Source organism: Letharia columbiana (genome assembly GCF_014066305.1).
Source record: "Letharia columbiana isolate WasteWater2 chromosome Unknown Sc0000022_s0, whole genome shotgun sequence".
Taxonomy (NCBI): Eukaryota; Fungi; Ascomycota; class Lecanoromycetes; order Lecanorales; family Parmeliaceae; genus Letharia; species Letharia columbiana.
In genome coordinates, this window is record NW_023501063.1 from 452,633 (window position 1) to 474,729 (window position 22,097).

General features: G+C 34.0%; 6 protein-coding genes across 6 annotated transcripts; 4 read left to right on the plus strand and 2 right to left on the minus strand.

Moving 5' to 3' along the window:
* Nucleotides 1-12,087: 12,087 nt before the first annotated feature.
* On the plus strand, nt 12,088-12,352 carry HO173_007071 (uncharacterized protein; the record flags this gene model as incomplete). The annotated part of the gene is made up of 2 exons (XM_037308976.1): nt 12,088-12,233; nt 12,298-12,352. 2 exons carry the CDS (start codon nt 12,088-12,090, stop codon nt 12,350-12,352), a joined length of 201 nt encoding a protein of 66 aa, XP_037164240.1.
* Nucleotides 12,353-13,331: 979 nt separating this feature from the next.
* Nucleotides 13,332-13,630, plus strand: HO173_007072 (uncharacterized protein; the record flags this gene model as incomplete). Its single annotated transcript, XM_037308977.1, has 2 exons — nt 13,332-13,498; nt 13,555-13,630. The coding sequence occupies 2 exons, from the start codon at nt 13,332-13,334 to the stop codon at nt 13,628-13,630; spliced, it is 243 nt and encodes an 80-aa protein (XP_037164241.1).
* A 3,151-nt stretch (nt 13,631-16,781) lies between these two features.
* Nucleotides 16,782-17,363, plus strand: HO173_007073 (uncharacterized protein; the record flags this gene model as incomplete). The annotated part of the gene is made up of 1 exon (XM_037308978.1): nt 16,782-17,363. One exon carries the CDS (start codon nt 16,782-16,784, stop codon nt 17,361-17,363), a length of 582 nt encoding a protein of 193 aa, XP_037164242.1.
* An 82-nt stretch (nt 17,364-17,445) lies between these two features.
* Nucleotides 17,446-17,805, plus strand: HO173_007074 (uncharacterized protein; the record flags this gene model as incomplete). The annotated part of the gene is made up of 1 exon (XM_037308979.1): nt 17,446-17,805. The coding sequence occupies one exon, from the start codon at nt 17,446-17,448 to the stop codon at nt 17,803-17,805; it is 360 nt and encodes a 119-aa protein (XP_037164243.1).
* Nucleotides 17,806-18,055: 250 nt separating this feature from the next.
* HO173_007075 (uncharacterized protein) lies at nt 18,056-18,670 on the minus strand (the record flags this gene model as incomplete). The annotated part of the gene is made up of 1 exon (XM_037308980.1): nt 18,056-18,670. The coding sequence occupies one exon, from the start codon at nt 18,668-18,670 to the stop codon at nt 18,056-18,058; it is 615 nt and encodes a 204-aa protein (XP_037164244.1).
* A 588-nt stretch (nt 18,671-19,258) lies between these two features.
* On the minus strand, nt 19,259-19,495 carry HO173_007076 (uncharacterized protein; the record flags this gene model as incomplete). The annotated part of the gene is made up of 1 exon (XM_037308981.1): nt 19,259-19,495. One exon carries the CDS (start codon nt 19,493-19,495, stop codon nt 19,259-19,261), a length of 237 nt encoding a protein of 78 aa, XP_037164245.1.
* Between the last annotated feature and the right edge of the window lie 2,602 nt (nt 19,496-22,097).

A 22,097-nucleotide genomic window follows, 5' to 3' on the forward strand; every position in this document is an offset into this window, starting at 1 on the left:
AAATCATAGATAATCTAAATATTATTCTTTTAAATACTTTTACTTCGCTTAGAGAATTAATTATATAGTTATTAAGTTAAGTAACGATTTCTTTAAATTTACTAATTATATAAATAAACTAATTTAGTAATTACTTTATTCCTCTAACTGATTATAAGGCTATTACGCTATCTTAATAAATACTCTTTATAACGTATTATCTATATAATAGATTTATCTAGAAATACGATAACTTAACTTAATATCTTACTAAAGCCTCTATTAATAGATTTCTTAAATTCGTCTATTAATTTAAATGTAGTAAGTAAGATAATCTAGTTATAGTATTAGAATCGATATAGATATAATATTAATATAGATATATTAAATAAGATAATTAGATATCGAATAGCTATATAGATAGAAGGTATTAGATAATAGTAGATAACTCTATTAAGATACGCTAGACTCTAATAGATTATAGGGCTAAATAATATATTAAGAAAGATATAGAATATAGTCGTAATATATATTACTATAGCGCGTATTAGCTAGACTATTAGTTAGTAAATAGTTAAAGTTAAAATAAAAAGTATAATATACTCTTTTATACTATTAATTAAAAAGGTCTTAATATCGTATTAAATATACTCGAGTTAAGTTAATTATAAGTATTATTAAATCTAATAGCGAAGTAATAGCGATTTATAATTAACGCTAATAAATTATAAATTAAAAAATCGACTAAATTTACTTAAATTATTAAATAGAAGTTAAATATATTTATAATCGTATATATCGTGATAATATAAAGCGAATCGAAAAATAGACGTAGTCTGAAGCTTTCTTAGAAGTTACTAGAGTTTAATAATATTTTTTTTAATAAAAAAATAGAGATCTTATCTACGCTTAAATAGAGAAATTATATTATTAAGATTAAAAGCGATAAAAAGCCGCTATATAGTCTCTTATATAATCTATTTTAAATAAAATTAATAAAGCTACGACGCTATTTAAAGAATTTTCTTTAGAAAGATTAGATTTATTATTCGACTTTCTTAGTCGAAGTATTAATTCTTTTTATTTCTAAAAAGAATAGGGGACTTCGTTTTTACGTTAATTATTAAGGTTTAAACGCGATAATTATTAAAAATCGATATCTGTTATCTCTAATTATCGAGATTCTAAATCGTTTATATAAGTTTAAAGTCTTTATAAAGCTGAATTTTAAGAATATCTATTATTAAATTTAGATTAAAGAAGGCGATAAGTAGAAAATAGCGTTTCGTAGTCGCTATAACTACTTCGAATATTTAATTATATCTTTTAAACTCGCTAATATATTAATAACTTTTTAAGCGTATATTAATAGAGTTTTTATAGACTTAGTAAATATAATATATATAATATATTTAAATAATATTCTAATTTATAGTATTAACTTAGTAAAGTATTAACGATATATTAAATAAGTGCTTAAGCGTTTACGCTAATTTTAATTATACGTTAATCTAAAGAAATATTAATTCTATATCGAATAAGTTAAGTTTCTAGAGTTTATTATATTTATCGAAGATATCGTAATAAACTAGAAATATATCGCTACTATTAAGAAGTGGCTAAAATTAAAAAATTATTAGAATATATAAGTCTTTTTAGACTTTATTAATTTTTATTAATAATTTATCTTTAACTATTTTAATATAGTAGCGCTATTTATTAACTTACTTAAAAGAAGTAAGAATAGTAAAAAATCTAAATCGCTAGAGTGAATAGATGGCGCTAAACTAGCGTTTTAATAGCTTCGAAGCACTTTTATAATCGTATTATTTCTGCGCTATTACGATCTAAATTTAAAATTACGTCTTAAGATCGACGCTTTTAACTTTAATATAAGAATTATACTTTTATAATCGAATAAGAATAATTATTAGCGATTAGTAATATTCTAATTTAAAAAAATAATTTCTATAGAGTAAAATTATAAGATTTATAATTAAGAGCTATTCGCTATTATAGCGTTTATAAAGTAATAATATTATTATCTAGAAGATAGTATATTTTATATTAAGATTCTAATAAATTATAATAATCTTAAAGACTTTATAAAGTAGAAGAAATTAAACTTTAGATAAACTCGTTAAACGCTAAAGTTAGCTATTTATAACTTTAAGATTTTTTATCGAGTAAATAAATTAAACTCTATCGACTCGCTATTATAACGCTTTAACTATAAAAGAACTTCGCCGTTAAATATTAAACTACTATCGATATTATAGAATAAATTTATACTTTAAATTAATAGCGAGTAGTTATAAAGAAATAAGAAGATTATAGCGGCGATAGCGTTTATATTTTATATTATCGACGTTTAGATAATTATTTCTAAAAGAAAGTCTAAGATCGTATAAAAGATTACTTATAACGTATTTTAAAGATTAATAAAAATATTAATTCGAGATCTATAAATTTATAATAATTAAATAAACTTTTTTTAAATTAATATTAATAAGCTAGTAGTTAAGCGTTACGTACGTAGTTAAATATAAATCTTAGATTTCGAGAGACTATTAAGATATAATAGTCGCCTTTATATTTCTAGAGATAAGACTTTAAGAAAAGAGCTTATTAGTAAATATTATAATAATTTATTATTAAAATACTTTAACGCTATAAAGATATATAAGTTACTTATTTATAAATACTATTAAAATAAAAGTTTAAAGTAAATTATCGATTATATTAAGATATATAATATTTATTAGCGAATTAAAGCTTCGCGATATCGTCTATATAGCGAATTAAACTCGCTTCTTATCGCTATTAAGCTATAAAAGAAAATTTCTATAAACTTTATTATTAGCTTATTAGCGAGTAAGTATAAGAGTATTATCTACGATACTATTCTAATTATAATAAATCGATTTATAAAAATAATAAGATATATTTCTATATTTACTATAATTAATATCGCTTAGCTAGCGAAAGTATTTTATTTTAAAATAGTATATCGCTATAATATATTAAACGATATTATTAGTAATAGAGACTCTATATTTATTAATAGCTTCTAGTTCGTTATTTATTTTTATTCTAAAATTAAGTAATATTTAAGTATCGTTTTTTACTTATAAATCGATAAGTAGATTAAGCGGTAAAATTAGATGCTAAAATACTTCTTACGCGTATTCGCTAATAATAAATAAAACGTTTAAGTAAAATAATTATTAATAACAGAGTTCGCTTATATAAATAGTTGATATTTCTTTATTAAAACGATATTATTCTTTCTAATATATAAATATTATTCTAAAATTCGTTAGAAGATCGAGAACGACTTTATTAAGAGGGAGATACTCGCTATAAATAATAGAGTAAAGAAGTTATAAGTATTAAGAAATAAGATAGTAGAGCGTTTTTATAGCGCGGTTACGGCTTAGTTTAAGTATTATAATAAAATATATTAATTTTAAAACTATAAGATAGATAATTTAGTAATATTAGCGATTAAGAATTTAAAGTAGAAACATCTAAATAAGAAGTTATCTTATAAATTTATAATATTATTTTAAATTATAGATAAGATAGAGATATAGATATATTATCTACTTCTATTCTCGATATATAGAATCTATAATATCTTTTATATATTATTACTTAAGTCTTATTATCTTCGCGATTACGATAATATAGCGAAAGTCTTTATATAAACTCTTAATCTTATTAATAACGATAAGTTTTAGAAGATTAAAGAAATTATTAATAAGATTAAGTATAAGAAAGGCGTTTAATATAAAGTTAAATAAATTAATTAAGATAAAGAGTATAATTAATAGCTATTAGATAATAAACTTATTAATATTAGCGAGTTAATTTAAATCTATAAATAGATAAATAATAAGTAAAAGTATTAAGTAATAAATAATAAGTTTCTTATTACTAAAGAGCTTAATTAATTATATAAATTAACGGCGAGTAAGTAAAGACGATAAAATAAGATATAATTATCGATTAGATTAGATATATTTCTAGATAATACTTATACTACGCGCGTACTTCTTTATACTTACTACTATTAAGATATAAGTTAATAAAATAATTATATTATTTAACTATCTATTAAACTCTACTATAAAGAAAGTTTATTATATTAGAATATATGTTATTAATATAAATATATTTTTATCTAGAGTAGCTATTAAAGAATTATCTAGAAATTCTATATTAGCGCTACTATTAAAAAAAAATCGTTATTTAAATATTCTTTATTATCTTAGCATTAGATCTCGAGTTAAGTTTATCGATTTAATTCTCTAACGAGAAGATAATTAAAGTATAGTCTTCGTATTAATACTCGTTAACGTTTATCGTATATTAACGAAGACTCTTAAGCTTCTTCTTTAGTAACTTATTTATTTCCTTTAATTTCTTTATACGCTTATATACTATTATAAGCTAGTCTTAAAGATCTATAATTATAATAGAGATAATCGAAGTCGTCGCTATTATATATCTCTATAATTTATATTATTAAGTAATCTTTTTATTAAGTTTAACTCGTCGATAAGATAGCTTTTAAGATTATTTAACGCGACGATAACGTTATATTAATTTTCTTATCTACGTTAATATAGAGGGATTTTAAAATAGCGATTAATATCGTATTTTTCGATCTTATAGTTATCGTAGAAGAAAGACTTATTTTAAATATATAAATCGTCGTCTTAGTAAAAGTAAGTTCTATATAATAAATTAGATATTAGAATTTATTAGTAGATATATATACGAAGTAATAATAATAGAAATAGTTAAGAGTTAATAGTCGCGTCTATAAAGCGACTATATACTTATTATTAAAGTTATTATTATTATTAAAAAAGAATATTATAAAATTATTAGTTTATATATTAATATAATCGATAATAATAAGATACTTATAATAAAGAGAAGTAGATTACTAGTATAATAAGATATATTATACTTATATTAGTATTAATATTAATATTATAACGCTAGAGTAAGTACTTATAATAGAGGCGTTAGAAGTTACGAAGAATAAAAATAAATAATTTAAAAGAGATTTTTATATCTTCTATTATAGCGCTATTACTAGTAAATAGTATCTAGTAATATAGATAATAGCGATATAATAATATTTCGCTATTATCTATAGAGTTACGTCGCCTAGCTATCGTTATTATTTTTATTATTATTATTAATTAATAATCGAGAACGTTATCGCGAACGCGTCGCTTTATTAATTACTTTCTTTAATTCTTATAATAAAGATTATTATTACGTTACTTCGCTATAAACGTAATACGCTATAGAAACGACGTTATCTATAGAAAAACTCTTCTCTCTTCTTTTACTTATTAGATTTTTAAGATTTTATTATAAGTTTCTAAATCTAATAGTATTCGCTATAGAGGCTATTAACTAGCGCTATAAGAACGCTAATATTAAGCGCGTTAACTTATTATAAATTATTATTAATTAATATTATAAAAGCGATATTATTCTTAAAGATAGTATTAATATTATTATATAATATATTAATTACGCGCCTACGACGCGTAAGAGTTAATTTTATCGCGTTATTAAAACGATATTATAATCTTAACGAATTAATTCTTTTCTCTTATTTTCTTATTAGAGTTTAAAGGTTTTTTAATAAGTATTTTATTTTTACTTAGACGTCTAGAAATTAGAATTTAGAAAAGAAGATAATTATTAAATCTAATACGTTATAGACCTTAGCGCTATTTACGCTAAGGCGCCGATATTATATATTCTATATTAGAGTTTCTTTTAGAATCTAGTTTTAATAATATATCTTATATATTTAGAGGCTTAGCGGATATAGATTTACTTTATATATCTCGAAGTTTTAATATTTTTTAGAGATTAGTTCTACTATTAAATATACTATTAAATTTTATAACGATATTACGTCTTTTATAGTCTATATTCGCTAGCTAATCGTTAGTAAACTACGTTCTTATAAATAATAAATCTTCTAATTATTATTCTAGTTATAATCTTACTTTTAATCTTTATAAAGCTTCTTTTAATAATTTAGCGAATCTTTTAATCTTAAAGTAATAAAAGAAATTAAAGTTTAAATACGTTATAATTACTCGAATAACTTATAATATTCTTTATTCTCTCGCGAAGGCTATTATATATAAGCGATATTTCTTAATAACTAAAAGATATTATAATACTTAAAAGTATTATTTATTAACGATATTCTATATTTTAATAATAATTCTTTATATAAAGTATTAAGAAAACGAGCTTAAATAGACTAGACTTAATCTTAAAGAAGATTTTAATATATCGAATTACATTAAAAGAGTTAATAGTACTTTATATAAAAACTTAGTTAATATTTATAATAATTATATTAATAAAGATAATAAGCTTATAAAAAATATTTTAATAAGTTTAATATTTATAAGTTTATTAAGATATATTACTAATACTCTATAATATATAAAGAGATAATCGATAAACTTATAATTAGAGAGAGTTAGTAATAATAAATTCAATCTTAAAAAAAAGATCTAAGATTATTCGAGAAGCGAATTTATTTATAAATAGTTAATAAGTTTAATTAGATAAAGATAGACTTAAAGAATTTAAAAGAATTATAATAAAGTAGAATAGAAGAGTAATAAAGAATTTAAGAGAAGAATAAATATAAAATCTATTAAGCTTATCTAACGCGTTAAGATAAATATATAAATAAAAATAATTATAGAATTTTATTCTTATAATATTTAAAGATTTAAAATTTAGAATATTCTTTTATATTATAATTTTAAGAAGAAGAATAGAGACGCTTATAGTTTTAATTATTATTCTAATTATTACTATTAATAAGAAGATAAATAGCTATATTAAATTACTCTTTATATTCCCTCTCTCTTAATAAAGAAGAATAAATATATTCTATATATCTTAATCGAATTATTCTATAAATATAGAAATTTCAATCGAGATATTTTATATATATACTATTTTATAATATAATATTACAAATATACTATATCGTAAAATATTTCGCTAAGATCTCGAACTTATATTAGAAAAATGAAATAATATTCGATTCTATCTATATTATATTCGAGTACGATATAATATTACTTAATATAAAATATTTTATAAAATATATTATATCTTTTCGGCTAGTACTCTCTCTATAAAAGAAGAAGTAAGAGAAGAAACTATAATTGAAAAGCTTACTTTCTTAATATTTAAGAGTTGAAATTTTAAATAACTTCTACGCTAAGAGACTAGTAATTAATCAAATTCTCGAATTCTACGATTTCTAGTCTAAAATATATCTTATTTCTTTATTTTCGTTCTAAATACGAGTATATTTAAAAGAGAAAGTATTATAAGACTAAATCTCGAGTATTAACTTTATTAATTTATTCTATTTAATTTCTTTAACGTTATATAATAAATAATAATAAAATAAATTTATAAAGTTATAGAGCTAATTATATAATTTTAAATAAAGTAGCGAAGATAAAATTTAATAAAGTATTCGTAAAGATATATTAAAAACTAAGATTTTTATTTAAATTATTAAGTTTACGAGAAGAGTCTCTTCGATAGAAGTCTTCGAAGAGTTCTCGAAGAGCCTTCGAAGGGTTAGAGAGGTTTTAGAAGATCTCTCTCTAAGTATATTAACTATTCTCTTAATTCTTAGAATTAAATCTCTTAAAATTTTTTAAACTCTTTAAAGCTCTTTAAGAGCTTTTTAAGAGCTCTTTATCGAAGAGGCTATTAAAGTAAGCTTAAGATTAATTAAATATAATTAAAATAATTAAATTTTAAGTTTACTTTAATAGCTCTTTCGATAAAAAATCTTAAAAAATTTTTTAAAAATTTTTAAAAAAAATAAAAAATTTTTAAAAAATTTTTTTAAAATTTATAAAATAAAAAAAAATATTTATTTATTTTTTTATAAAAAAAAAAAAATATTTTTTTTTTTTTTTAAAAAAAAAAAAAAAAAAAAAAAAAAAAAAAAAAAAAAAAAAAAAATAATTTTATAAAAAAAAAAAAATATTTTTATTTTTTAATTTTTTTTTTTTTTTTTTTTTTTTTTTTTTTTTAATTAATTAATTATTTTTTAAAAAAAAAAAAAAAAAAAAAAAAAAAAAAAAAAAAAAAAAAAAAAAAAAAAAAAAAAAAAAAAAAAAAAAAAAAAAAAAAAAATAAAAAAAAAAAAAAAAAATAAAAAAAAAAAAAAAATTAATTTTTTTTTTTTATAATTTTTAAATTTTTTTTAATTTTTTTTTTAATTATTAAAAAAAAAAAAAAAAATAATTTTTTTTTTTTTTTTTTTTATTAAAAAAAATAAAAAAAAAAAAAAAAAAAAAAAAAATAAATTTATTTTAAAAAAATTAAAAAAAAATTTAAATAATATTTTAATTATTATTTTTTTTTTATTAAAATTAAAAAATAAAAAAAAAAATAAATTATTATATTTATTTAATATTTATTTTTTTTTTTTTTTTTTTTTTTTTTTAAAATTTTAAAAATAAAAAAATAAAAATTTTTTTTTTTTTTAATATATTTTAATAATTTAAATTTTTTTAAAATTTTATATTTAAATATAAAAAAAAAAAAATATAATTTTTTTTTTTTTTTTTAAATATATAAAAAAAAAAAAAAAAAAAAAAAAAAAAAAAAAAAAAAAAAAAAAAAAAAAAAAAAATAAAAAAAAAAAAAAAAAAAAATAAAAAAAATAAATTTTATAATTATAATTTTTTTTTTTTTTTTTTTTTTTTTTTTTTTTTTTTAAAAAAAAAAAAAAAAAAATAATTTATAATAAAATTAATTTAATTAAAAAAAATTAATTTTAAAAAAAAAAAAAAAAAAAAAAAAGAAAAAAAAAAAAAAAAAAAAAAAAAAAAAAAAGATCCGTGAAGATACCGTGGTGACAGCACATTGTTTACTCTAATAGGCATTGATCTTCAAGTGCTCATTATCATTAGCATCTCGATATTGGGAAAGAGCATGTCATTTTTGCTCCCTGCTTTCTTCATTGTTGCTAAAAGGTTCTGTCCCTAGAAAGTCGAGGATGGATGGACTTGCCTTTACCTGTGATTCTATACCAACATTTTCACTCAGTGTTGAAGAGTGAAAGCCCTCCATTGGTCCTATCCAACCCATAGCACATCACTACCCAGTGCTCTCCACGCCAGCAGGCCCTTTTATGAATAGCTTGGCGCTCATTGGAACCGAGAATGAAGGCAGCGGGCCATCATGGCCATCATAACCAAGGTTCTGAATGCGCTTCCGTGTCGGCCAACTCGATTTGGAAACCACGGTAATCACCTCCCATGACTTTTCGCCCCGGCAGGCATCCATTCCCTCTTCATAGCCACGACGTCGGCAGCTTGCCTACCACCTCGGCCATTTGAGTGGGCGTCGTGCACCCCCAATGACATCTGTGAGTCTCGTTACAATACAACCAGCGAGCGATGGTGGCCCATGCTTGAAACTTATGTTCTTATGAGGAAGAAGCACGAGCCACTCGAACCGAATCTGATGCGCGATATGATTCTCCCCTTCAGCAATGCAGAGATACAATTACGCAGATGATGAAGGATTCTCTCTGGTGGCCCAGGACAAATTGGACTAACTTTCCATTAAGGGAATCTACTTGCAGTGTTTCTCTCTAGTTCTTTGTGTTTAGAACCCAAAATCAAGCACACTACCCTCAGTATCGTGCATGGTGTTCGTGTGGCATTGTTGTAAAATGTCGTCTCACTAACAATTCACAAGAATCGATGGAGTACCGTCATACTATACCGTCCATACTACCGTCCATACTACCGTCCATACTACCGTCCATACTACCGTAGCACTGGGAGGCCATTGCGCTGATGGATTCTGCAGACTGAAGTGTGAGCCTCTGCGATGCCGCGCCACGGCTAATCCCTTTTCCCATCACGGATAGCCTCAGCAACCCCACAAATGGTTAATTTGCCTAGTTAATCACATGCCGAGTGGCCCATCATGCGTCTTATATCTAAGCCAAAACCGAACTGTTTTCGAACATTGCAGAAGCTCGTTTTCGGTTTCCATTCTTGCGTGGATCCTGCACCTACGACTCCGGTGACAGTGAGATCTCAGCCAATTCGATCATCTGATGCACAGGATTAGACGGAACTACCTACTCGGTTCCTCGTCGTGGAGAGTCAGGATCAACCATCTCCATCATTTGACTCCTAATCCTAATTCTGAATTTACTTTATCGATACTTCGCAATCAAGGCATTGCGTCCCTGAGTGGTCCAGCTACCTGAGTAGCAGCTTCTTCTCTCCGCCACTAGCTATTGCAGGAGTTTTAAGTCTCCGGCCGCCGCAATGCGGGGGTCATCAAAGCATCACTCAACAAGGCATAGCGAGGTTTGGCCCTTTTTCGACTTCATACCGTATGCATTTGCCAGCCGTCTTCCTAAGCTGCCTAGCGAACCCAGTCTTATTAAGGCACCTTGTCGTCAGTACTTCCCGGACTTCGAGACAATACAGTACTCGTAGCGCAGGTGGGATGTCAGTGCGTGCGATCGATGGTCACCGGAAAGAGACCGTTGTGGTTGGCTCGCATCAGTATCCAAGCTTTGTCATGCATGCGCCTCCCCCGCCGGTGGCTTCTTTTTGCGAACCCGTTCTTATTGAAATTGGAATTTTCCCATGCATATCACCATCAACTTCTCCCAATCGGCTCTTCGGTACGTGGCGCATCCCGCTGTGACCTTCACTAGCTGGGATATGTCAAGCGGATGGATGGACCCTTGACTGACTGAGTAAACTCCCTCTGATAATACCCAATCATTCTTCAGATCGAAGCAGTCAAGACCAATCAAGATCTTCTCTCCCTAAATCTACCTATTCTTCTGTCCACCGTTGTTCGCCTGTTATTACCATTTACATATCGTAGATCCTTTTAGATCATGTTGCTGCAGGGGTCAGAACCTATTCCGTTCAACTCATCGATGGTTCACGACTCCACGAAGGACTCGACTCATGCCAGATGCATGAAAAAGACTGATATGCGTTAAGAACATTCTCAGTTTCAGTCAACTACCTAGTCCTTTCACACGACGAACCACGCAGCGCAGAGTAAAGCAGTCCTGTTCGCTGGCCGCTGCATCATTCTTTGCGGAGCGCCAAGATGCATACGGATAGTTTCTATTCATAGCGTCCGGTGTACCTCATGCATGCACGTTCCTGGATTGTGGAGACGCCACGCTTTCACAGGATAGGTAGAAACGGTTTCAATCTCTCCTTGACCTCTTGCGACGTTAAGCTTCTGACAAGCTTGTGGGACACGATTTGTGAAGCATTGCCCTCATCGTTATTGGCGGAGAGGTTCTCCCAACAGCGTCGTATGACGATATGATGCAGGCCTCGTCACTTGGCATGAGTTCCCCCACAGCAGTTCACTTCGCGGCTCTCGGCGCCCTTAGATGCTTAGACGTCCTACCTACTCCAGGATAAAGAATGATTTCTATCGTCGATATCGAACAATTTATTACCATAACAGCGTCTTCCGTTGGTTGAATGCATCCTTGGAGTCTCTCGATCGATTGCTGTCGGCAAGAGGAGCACCGCCCCCTCTGCTTAAACAATCAAATTACGGCACCAAGGCCGAAAAGTCTTGCATGCATAAGCTCGGCTCTGTGTCCCAGGCGGAATCCCCTTCTCCTCTTCGAGCGCAAACGGACAGGCGAACATGGGCACCCTTGACCATGGACCTGGACCGGACGCTCACAAGATCGAGCGCCTGAGGTTGTGGCTTGCTGCAACATCGCATAGGAAGGGTCTCCGATGTGCTGATCTGCGTCATCGCACATGAGATTTTCTCATCCTCTGCTTGCTCCTCTCTTCTTCCTACATCTGGTTGGTCCCGAGCTTGCCGGAAATCTATAACAAGGCCATTTCCCTCCATGCTCTATCCCCCCAATCATCCTCTATATCGATCAACAAAGCCTTCACATCAACAAGAGACTCATTCACCAAACGTCCATAACCCTCAAAATCTTCAAGCCTTCCCACCACCACCAAAATGCAGCCCAAAACCATGCTCAGCGTCCTCTCCATCGCCATCGCCGCGTCCGCCCGTCCCAGTCCCCAAACCTCGACCTCGTCCTGCACTGCGAACCAGCAGGAAGGATGCTGCTCCAGCATCGCCGCCAAACGGCACCGGCTTCGGCTGCATCTTTTCAAGTACGGTTTATGAATTCCCCGCCACGTGAGAAATGGTCCCAGCTGACTGGATTGATCTGAGCAGCTTTGAACCCCCTCGACCCAACGTGCACCTCTGGTCAGACGTTGGCGTGCTGTAATGCTCCTCAGGTTGGTGATGTGTTTTTGTCGTTGTTGAGAATGTAGTATTGTGGCTGACCTTGTTCTCCCAGACGGGACTCGTTAATATCGAGTGCATCCCAATCACCATTACTCTATAGACGAATGTTGCTCAAATATGCACCTTTTTGTGCTTGCCAGTATAAGGGCAGTGTTTGTGGACAGACACGGGCAGGATCTTTGGAGCTCTAGCCCAAAAAAAGCATCTTCTGGTGGCGTTCTTAAAGTGTTCTATTATACATAGAGCTTAGTTCAGGCAATGTGATTAATTTTTAATTGCCGCTGAGATGTTGATCCATCAACTCCCGTCTCATATCCCTTGTGACGGTAACCGGTCTATCATCTTGTTTCGATCGATATCTTGCAGAGAAACCGTTGTTCGCTTTCCCAAAGTAGACCCACGCACTTTACGACCCCAACCGCAATGGTTCCCCAGCATCGAACTCTCGCATCACTCGAGCATAACAACCCCTCTCCCTCCAAGCCATCGCATTCGCCTCTCTCCCGATGCTGCAATGCTGCCACCAGCCGTCACTCGTTCGTCCACGCTTCCACGCAGACCTGTTCTGCAACATGTAGCGCGGGGACCGAGCGTGCGAGTACGATGGCTAACCCAGTGGAAAGGTGACTGACTGGTTGCTAAACCCAGGTACGAAGTGCGCGGATCTTGCTGCCGGTGTGGCGTTTAGACGCTTTGGAGCCCGGCTTGATGGGAGGGGGGAGGACTGACTGGCGGAGAGTATTTTGGTGGAGGTATGAGTGGTCATGGAGTTTGCTTGCGTTGCGCAACGGTGAAGATTTTGGTTGGGGATTAGAGAGGGCTGGATTTGGCTCCTGGCTCCGTGGGCGGCGTTCACGCGTCTCTCACGTCAGTGGTTTGCATCGTTCTCCTTGTCCCCTCGTTTACGTACTGGCTCTGTGCGTCGTCTTGCGACCTTAAGAGAGTTGCTGACCTGATCGATGGTTATAGTTGTCGGCAAACACATCAGGTGGTTCGCTCCGCACGATGCTAAGACTGGTGCTGCCGGCGGGTTCGGTATAGACTATACCGAAGTCATCTCCATGGATTATGCATTTGTCGAGGCGACGCCAGATGCGGGCGCCACGGATCCAGTTGCTGAGTTGATGTATAAGACGACATCGGTTGGGAGTATCTAGAACAGACTGAGACGGTGCAACAAAGTTTGCGAATAACAGACGGGCAACAGACTCTCATCTATGATCGGCATAGCGGAAAACTCGATGCCGCCAGGAGTTGAAAGTCAAATCTTGGGTAATCCTCGACTCATCGCTGCACGCGGCAACCATCTTGGACCGAAGACTTCACCAACCAGCTCGTACAGCTTTTCGATCGTGGATGAAAGATAGCACTGGCCCTTCTCTCCAAAACATTATGGCCGAGAAGGCACCATGCTTCAGCGTCACGGACAGCCATATCTCAAATATAGACCTACCACGGAAACAGTCTTGCCAGCTGGCTCCGACATTAGCAAGTGCAGCGCCGGCTGACTTACTTCCATCACTTCCTTTCGTTGCCACCGCTCGAAATTGCTCATCGAGCTCTACCTCGGGGAATGCTTCGGTAATAACGAGGGTCGGTGCCAAGATTGCAACATCTCTCGAGGTGCCGGTGTCAGCGCTGTGCTGTGCTGTGTTGCTCTTCAGTATCCGCATCTGGCTGATTGGCGGAGGGTGTCGGAGATGTGAAGAAACCGATTGCGACCTCGCTTTCCTTTTATGTGCGAGCTTGATGGAGTTGTAACAGCTAAAGTGCATGTATTGTTATGTTATGGCGGTTCCGGTCTTTGGCGATATTAGATGCGTGTCTTACGATCGCCTCTCGAGCTGGCTCTGTGTACCTGGACGTCAGGTCAAGAGGTGTGTTACAGTGTTCGGGAGTTCAGTGAGGGTTGATATTGACTACTCAGGTGTTGATTGCGATTGCTCTTACTGGAGGTAGTATCGGTCCTCAATGCAATTCCTCTGAACGCAAGAGACTTGTTGCTTGCCAATCTACAACTCTTCTCTGAGCTTGGATTGTGTGGGGATAGGTCGCCCCGGCCTCGTAATGTCTCACTGTAATTCAACGGCACCAAGCAGCGGACTTTTTTTGGGGGAAGGGGGAGGGGGGTTTACCATTTTTTGGGCAAATTCGCTAATATTGTTTGCAACTTCGTTTACTGCCTACTGGCCAATGGAGGGATCTACAGCCGATCCTTAGCGCGACACAAATCCCTACACTGCCGGTCTCTCCGCCTCTCCTCGCTGTATCATTCCCTTTTATGCCATGTTTCTCGACGAATAATGGCCATCAGCGTCCCTGAATGAATGAATTCAACAGATGCTAGCCCATGGTTCCACGCATCACGGTAATCAAGCACTGTCCCAAGTTGACACAGTAGTCTGAAAATCGAGATCACAAGATATCTCGTTCCCTTGAAGCAACGTCTTGGGATCGAAATGATGGGCCATAAACAGCTCGTGGAGGACTCGCAGCCTCGTTCTGATTCGCGAGGAAAACAGCGGAAGAGGCTAGTAGGAGACTAGACTATCACAAGAGAACAATTCGATGATATGGCAACCTGGGCACATGGGAAAGCGAGTACCAGAATGCATTTGTTTCAGCGCACTTCGGGTATTGATCTTAGAAATCGGATATCTGCGCATTTTTCTGGAGTCGGACCGATCCGGCAGTCTCGGAGTCTTTTTTATTCCGTTGCTCGTCATCCTAGACATTTCTACAGACTTAGTATGATGTCCGACATCGTAGGGTGCGGCTTGGACGGTTTGACACTGGCGTGACGTATATTCAGTTTATCATAACACGTCCTAAAAAGATTGCTAGAAACCCTGCCGGGAGGAGCCACCTAGATTCATCCGTCATTAAAAGTAATGCCATGAATGCAAGGATATCCTGGCAGCTAGGTTAGCCAGCGGATCAAGAGCTACAGGTCAGTATCTTCGAAGAAGCGTGAAAGCCTTCTGATCGCCGATGATCTTCTAAGATTATGAGCAACTGGACCAACATAACACCATAGCTCAGATAACGGGTGCGACTCGGCTTGTGCGGCCCAAGTCAGATGGCAGAATCCTTCGGAATCCTTCCAAATGCACGTTTGCCATTATGAGCACCATGGGTAGCCAATATTTAGCTGCTGACATCCGATGGCGTCCCTGTGGAAGAGCCTCCAACTAGCGGCCGGTGCCGGCACAAGGACCAGGTCCTGAGATGTCTTGAACTTTCGCACTGCGGATGGGGCTCGATTTGAGGAAATTGTGCGTGCAGATAACGCTCAGATCCCGTGCTCAAATGACAGGTCAAGCCATGCTGGTTACTTTTCGCATCTTTGTGCTTCTGATTCTCGATGGCCACAGCTAGCGCTCTTGGTGAACGGATCTTAACAGATCTGGGGGTCGAGGCTTTTGATTATTGCTCCTGTGGGCTCGCTTGTTCCTGCTGCGATGCGCTAAGGCTTCGTCGGAACAAAGTCCGAAGAGAGGCTTCAGATTGGTCGTTAGGGTACTGCGTACATTCCCAAGATGACTTTCAGTATTTCTCGCATGTGAGAGTCTGTCTGAGGATTTGTGAAACATTTCCAAAGCTCGCATGGATGCAACCCCAGATATTGCAATATTGGCAATTACCGGAAATATTCATTCGCCACATGTCAGACGGTCGACGCATGCACGTTCCCACTTGCCCATGGCTGGTTGGTTGCCTTGGTGGACCCAGGTATGGAGAGAGAACGCCTTTGCTTGCTACGATGACAAGCTGAGCCTGTCAATTACGGCTCTGATGCCCGAAAATCCACTCTCGCGTAGGAATTCAGCTTTAGTGTTTCAAAATTCCATAGGTTATGCTTCTCTGTTCAGAGTAAGAACGCCTAGTCGACAAAGAAACCCTTCTGAGGGGGAAAAGCTTAGGCGGTGGCGTAAGCCTCATCGGACAAATCTCCGGGGTCAGATTTGAGCGCTTGCGTGCCAAGTGCTTGAGCGTTGGGGTAAGGCTTTACGCGCACGGCGCTTCAATCGAACGGTGAAAAGCGCGCGTCGGTGTCTTGCCGTTGAACCAAAATTCGAGTTCGTTCGGGTACTAGATACTTTGAAACATGTCTCTGCAAAATGGGACTGGAGCGCAAAAAGTCATCGCAAAGGCCGTACTCGCGATCTCTTTGCCTGCTTGGCGATTGACACGACTGACCTCAGCCTTTTACGATCAGTATATATGCTGTGCAATGCATTTTTGAAAAGTCAAACCATTTATACATACCTAAAATCTCTGTCTCGAATATGCATCGCTCAACCGCTTCCATCCTCAGAACAGTCTTTACTGCTACCCTCTTCCAATGCTTTGTCAATGGACAACAGCTTATCGGCAGCATCTTGCACTCTGGAGTTGAGGGTGATGGGATGGTTTTGGTGACCGTGGAGAACAACGGCACGAGCAATTACTCAGTCGAGGCAAGGAACAACCTTTTCGACACGAATTCTCCTTATGAGCCGATGAACGTGTCGAGTCTTGCAGGTACACAAGTCCAGCTCGTCGGTGCCGAGTATCCGTACGGGCTATTGACCGATGCATCCTTCGTCCAATTGCCAGCCGGAGCAATATGGCAACGAGAGCTCAACATTACGGCGTACATGCCTGCGGACATGACCATTACCAAGCCTACCGCATCATGTTATTACGTGACATTCCCCGACGGCTTTTGGGCCATCGACACAACTGGCATGCCATCAGGAGAAAATTTGGCCACGGAATTCCTCACCCCGGGTGCGAGTCGACTCGTAGACTTGTACATCGCCTCGAATATACTGCATCTCAACGTCACCGCGGTACCTGGGAGTGGCGCGACTCTGACTGCTACGACAGCGGCGATCCCTCAACAACCAGCAGCAACCGAGATTGTGGGTTCACAGACGATCGGTATCGCTTCTAGTGAAACGATCGGGACGAGCATTGATCAGTACGACAATATCCTTGGAGGCTGATACATCTCGTCACAATGGGTTGCAATGTTGAAGTACCGGTTCCCAAACCCGAAGGATCTCTTGCACGCACAAAACTCTCATCATGGCAGAGCAGATAGTTAGTGGAGGACAGAATAGTTTGGAACACGGGGGACTAGCATTGCTGCGGAGTACATTTCTCTGCGAAGAACAGGACGTGGCCGTCAACGATGTACATACGCCATTTGTGAATTTGGAGATACCCGATAGAACGCTTGGTTTCAAAGGCTGGCGTATCGGTGTATGTGTTCCAAGAGAGACAGATTTGGGTAACGACACTAGATCTGCATTTGGTGGAAAGGTACATAATGGAAGCTATTCCGGTATCAAAAGTTTGAATAATCTCATTGATAAAACCGCAATCAATGCGATAATCTCGGAGATTGTCAGGCCTGGCCATCGTAAATCATGTTCAACCGAGTGAGTTAGGAGCAGTATGCGCACATGTCAGCGTCCCCGTGGGTGTTGTCAGATCTGGAGTCATCCCCACATCAGGTACCGGCCATGATTGGCTTCTGTGGTCGATTCCGGCCAAGCGTTGCGTCCACTGCCAGTGAATGTGGATCGGGTATCCTGGGTTCAGAACCCGCGAAAAAGCGCGCCGATGGATGAGGTACTCAACTACTCGTCCTTCCGGAAGTGCGAAAGGACGGATTACGTAGTTGACGAAAGCGTTACCGTGTTGCCGTGGTCCTGTAAGTTGCTTGAACGAATGACAGACGGACACTAGCCAACTGTATTTGGTGCGCAAGAATCGAGAACTCTGGGGTAATCATCCCTGCCAGAGGAGTCTTGGCAATCGAAGAACCTCTCTGTACCATGACCTCGGCGTTAGATCCGTGAGCAAGCCTGTCAGAAGGCTCCAGTCCGGCGATCCAAGCGCAGATTGGGGTGTTCTGGCACAGACGGCTTCTTGAGCCGCTTTGGTACATGGTGATCCTGGCCGGTCCAAGCCTCCAGACCCATGTCCGATCCCACAGGCTTACTGGTGGGTTGGTATGCTTGTTATATCGCTTGGCTTTGAGAGTTGCGATCTTCGAGTTTTTGCTGGAGCTACGACGAATGATGAGCGAGGCGCTATCTGGGGGCCAGCTCCCATCCTCCATTGCTGTACAATCCGGGGGAATGCACCCGCATTGATCGTGGTTCTGAAAATCAAACAACTTCAAGAACAGCACTTCCAAAGCTTGTTGTCGTCCAGGAAGTTCGTCTCTTGAGGCTTGGGTTCGAACTTCCTCGTCTGCTGAGTTTGGACTCCTTGGCTCTTGTGCAGCAGAACCGGTTTCCATGTCACGTTGACTTGGTTCTAGGCATGAGAATCATGTACAATCTTAGCCTTATTGCACTACAGATTTGTGCTGGTCTTTACCAACCCAGATTCTCTGGGAGACCGGAGTAGAAAGTGAACTGGCTTTCATCAGCGACACATTTGACATGATGTTGAGCTGAATAGTCTCCAGTTTATGTGAAAGCTCGTTCCACACTCTTGTTTGGGTTTTTTCACGTTTTACTCCCGTGACTAGTTGAGCAGGTCCGTAAACCTCGTATTGATTTATTCGGCAATGTTGGGGCATGGCGACACGAATTCTACGACCTGACAATTGCTGAGACACTGCCCGTGCTGTTCCACTCCAGCTTGTGATGCATGAACCAGAGCCCGGCTACCGTGCTCTGTTTTTCTGGGGAAAACAAGTTCCATCACCGCTGCCACAGTCTTTACCTCGCGTGTCAACATGGAGTGACAAAAATCAGACCTCAGGATTTTGATAATGTGACAGCTGATTGGCAGCTTTTTTTGGTAAGCTTCGCGAATTCGCGAACGTAGTATATGTCGAGAAGCATGGACACCACGTACCTTTTCCGCGGACTTGATCTGCCTACCTGTCTGGCATCTTCGCAGTGCGCTTGCCGTTCAACGCCTTGTAGGTACTGGGGCTGTTTCTTCCTGGGAAATTTGTCCAGGCAAATTCTTCCGAGCTCACAATGGACAAACGAGGCGCACCGTTAGAATACTTGGCGACATCATGTAGTTTCGTTGAGTTCGTAATCAGTGCTAACGGCACAACGTTGACCGCTATAGTGATTTCGTTGCCCTCCATTCCGGCATAGTCCATGGTCAACAGGCTAGCATCCCTCAACACAGCGTCGAGTCGCTTCAGGCCTGGTTTCAATATGCCAAAGTCCTGATGAACTCGTGACTAGCAAGGTCAAGCTGCCACGTCCCCGCCACGCGTTTTCGATCCTTCGTGTCTTTGATGGACTCCATGGCAGCTTCGCCCTAACCAAATCTTTCACTGCTAGTATGACCTTAGTTGCGTCGAGCCGTGCGGAAAGACTGGCTGCTTCAGAGCCTAGACCTCCTCATCTGCTCTGTCATTGCACAAGCCTCCGCCTTCACTGTTTTGGCGAAGCGTTTATTGGCTCCAGTGACAATGATCATCTGCTGGAATCACTTCGTACTGGGTACGACAGTATAGCGAACAATTGATGGGATTGAAAGTTATACATGTGGGACATCATGATACCTAGCCTACTTGAGTGACTGGGAATGGGGCATATAAACAAAGTATGAGTGAAGGAAGGCGCTGACTGGTGGGTTAAAATATGTGCTGGGGCGTGTCCTTCCCAGGATTACCAAGTACTCGAAGTGGTCAAAACAAGTGACGGATTTCGGGGTTTCCACCAAAACTAAAATTTTTTTTTTTTATATTATTATATTTAAAAAAAAAAAAAACTATTTTTTTTTTTTTTTTTTTTTTTTTTTTTTAAAAATATATTTTTTTTTTTTTTTTTTTTATTAATATTTAAAAAAAAAAAAAAAAAAAAAAAAAAAAAAAAAAAAAAAAAAAAATCGTTAAATTTAGCGCGTAAAAATTATTTTAACTTAATACGCTCTCTTACTTAATCTATTATATAATTAAATAAGTTTTTAATAATATTATAAATAGATAGAATTAATCTTTAAATTTAAAATAACTTATATAAGAAATCTTATATACGTGAAATTCTTAATTATAGTTGAAACTACTATATAAAATATCTCGATTTAGATACGAAACGCGAAATTCGTTATTTATTTTAATCGGTTCTAGCACTAGTTTTTAACTATTTTTAATTCTTAAAGAGATTCTCTAAAATTTCTTAAACCCTTCGAAGGCTCTTTAAAGACTCTTTGAGAGTTTCTATCGAGGGGCTATTAAAGTAAGCTTAAAATTTAATTATTTTAGTAATATTTAATTGATTTTAAGCTTGCTTTGATAGTTTCTCGATAGAAGCTCTCGAATCTTAAAGAGCTTCGAAGGATTTAAGGAATTTTAGAAGATCTAACTCTAGAAATTAAGAGAGATATTATATTTTATTTAATATACTTAATATTACGAGCGTATTCTTAATATATTACTTAGCTCTATAACTAGCGAGTCTTAACGAAGATATCTTTTATTATATTATATCTTCTTCTTATCTATATAATTCGATAGTCTTATTATTCTAATTCTATCTTATTTATACTAGTATTATATCTATATTAATTCTAATATTATAAATAAACTTACTTTATTATTATATTTTTAATTAAAAAAAAATTAAAAAAGATAGATTTAAGAAATTTAAAGTTCTTTCTTAACTTTCTCTTTTAAATATACTCGCGTATATCTATATTTAGATCGAAAATAAAGAAATAAGATATATTTTAAATTAGAAATAATGAAATTCGATAATCTAATTAGTTACTAGCCTCTTAACGTAATATCTATTCTTATTTTTAAATCTTAAGTTTTAGTAGTTTAAAAAATTATAATTAGATTTAAATTAGACTATATAATCTAATTTAAATCTAATTATAATTTTTAATTTAAAAAATTAAAAAATTATAATTATAATTTTTTAATTTAAAAAATTAGATTTAATTTAATTATTTAGATAGAATATTAAAAAACTTTAATTTTTATAGAGATTTTAAAAAAATTAGAGAAAATTCTTAGAAAAATATTATTTTTATAGATTTATAATTCTATTCTAAATTATATAGATATATTATATTATATTATATTTATTTAAAGATAATAATAAGTTATAATTAAAGTTAACTATATATTTCTCTCTCTAAAAATACTACTTAAGAATTTAATTTAGAAAAAAGTTAAAAAAATTAAAAAAGCTATATTTTTAAAAAGTGTAATTTATATTATATAGTACTATATATAGAGATATATATTAAGTTTTCGAGTAATTTACTCGATAGACGAATTTTTATTTTTAAATAAATTATCGATATCTTTAATAACGTTTTAACTCTTTAATAATATAATTTATTTAAATATATTCGAAGCTAGTCTATTATATCTATCTATAATAATATTATTTTCTATTAAAAAATTTAACTTAAAAGATTTAAAAGTAATAGAAATAGCGAGATAAATTCGAGCTAATTAAGTTAGAATCGAAGAATATTTAATTTAATTTCTTTAATAATCGAGTAGCTTAATCTATAATATATAAATTAATATATATTAAAATTATAAATAAATTTATAAATAACTTATCTTTTTAGACTTAAGATTTTTTTCGAAATAAATTTTAATTTTAAACTTTTTAACTTCGATATATTAAGATATATTAAGATTATCGAATATCTTATTATTCGAATTTTCTAAACTCGAATTCGTATATAAATATTAAGAATCGTCTAATTATAATATGAAATTCTCGTTATTT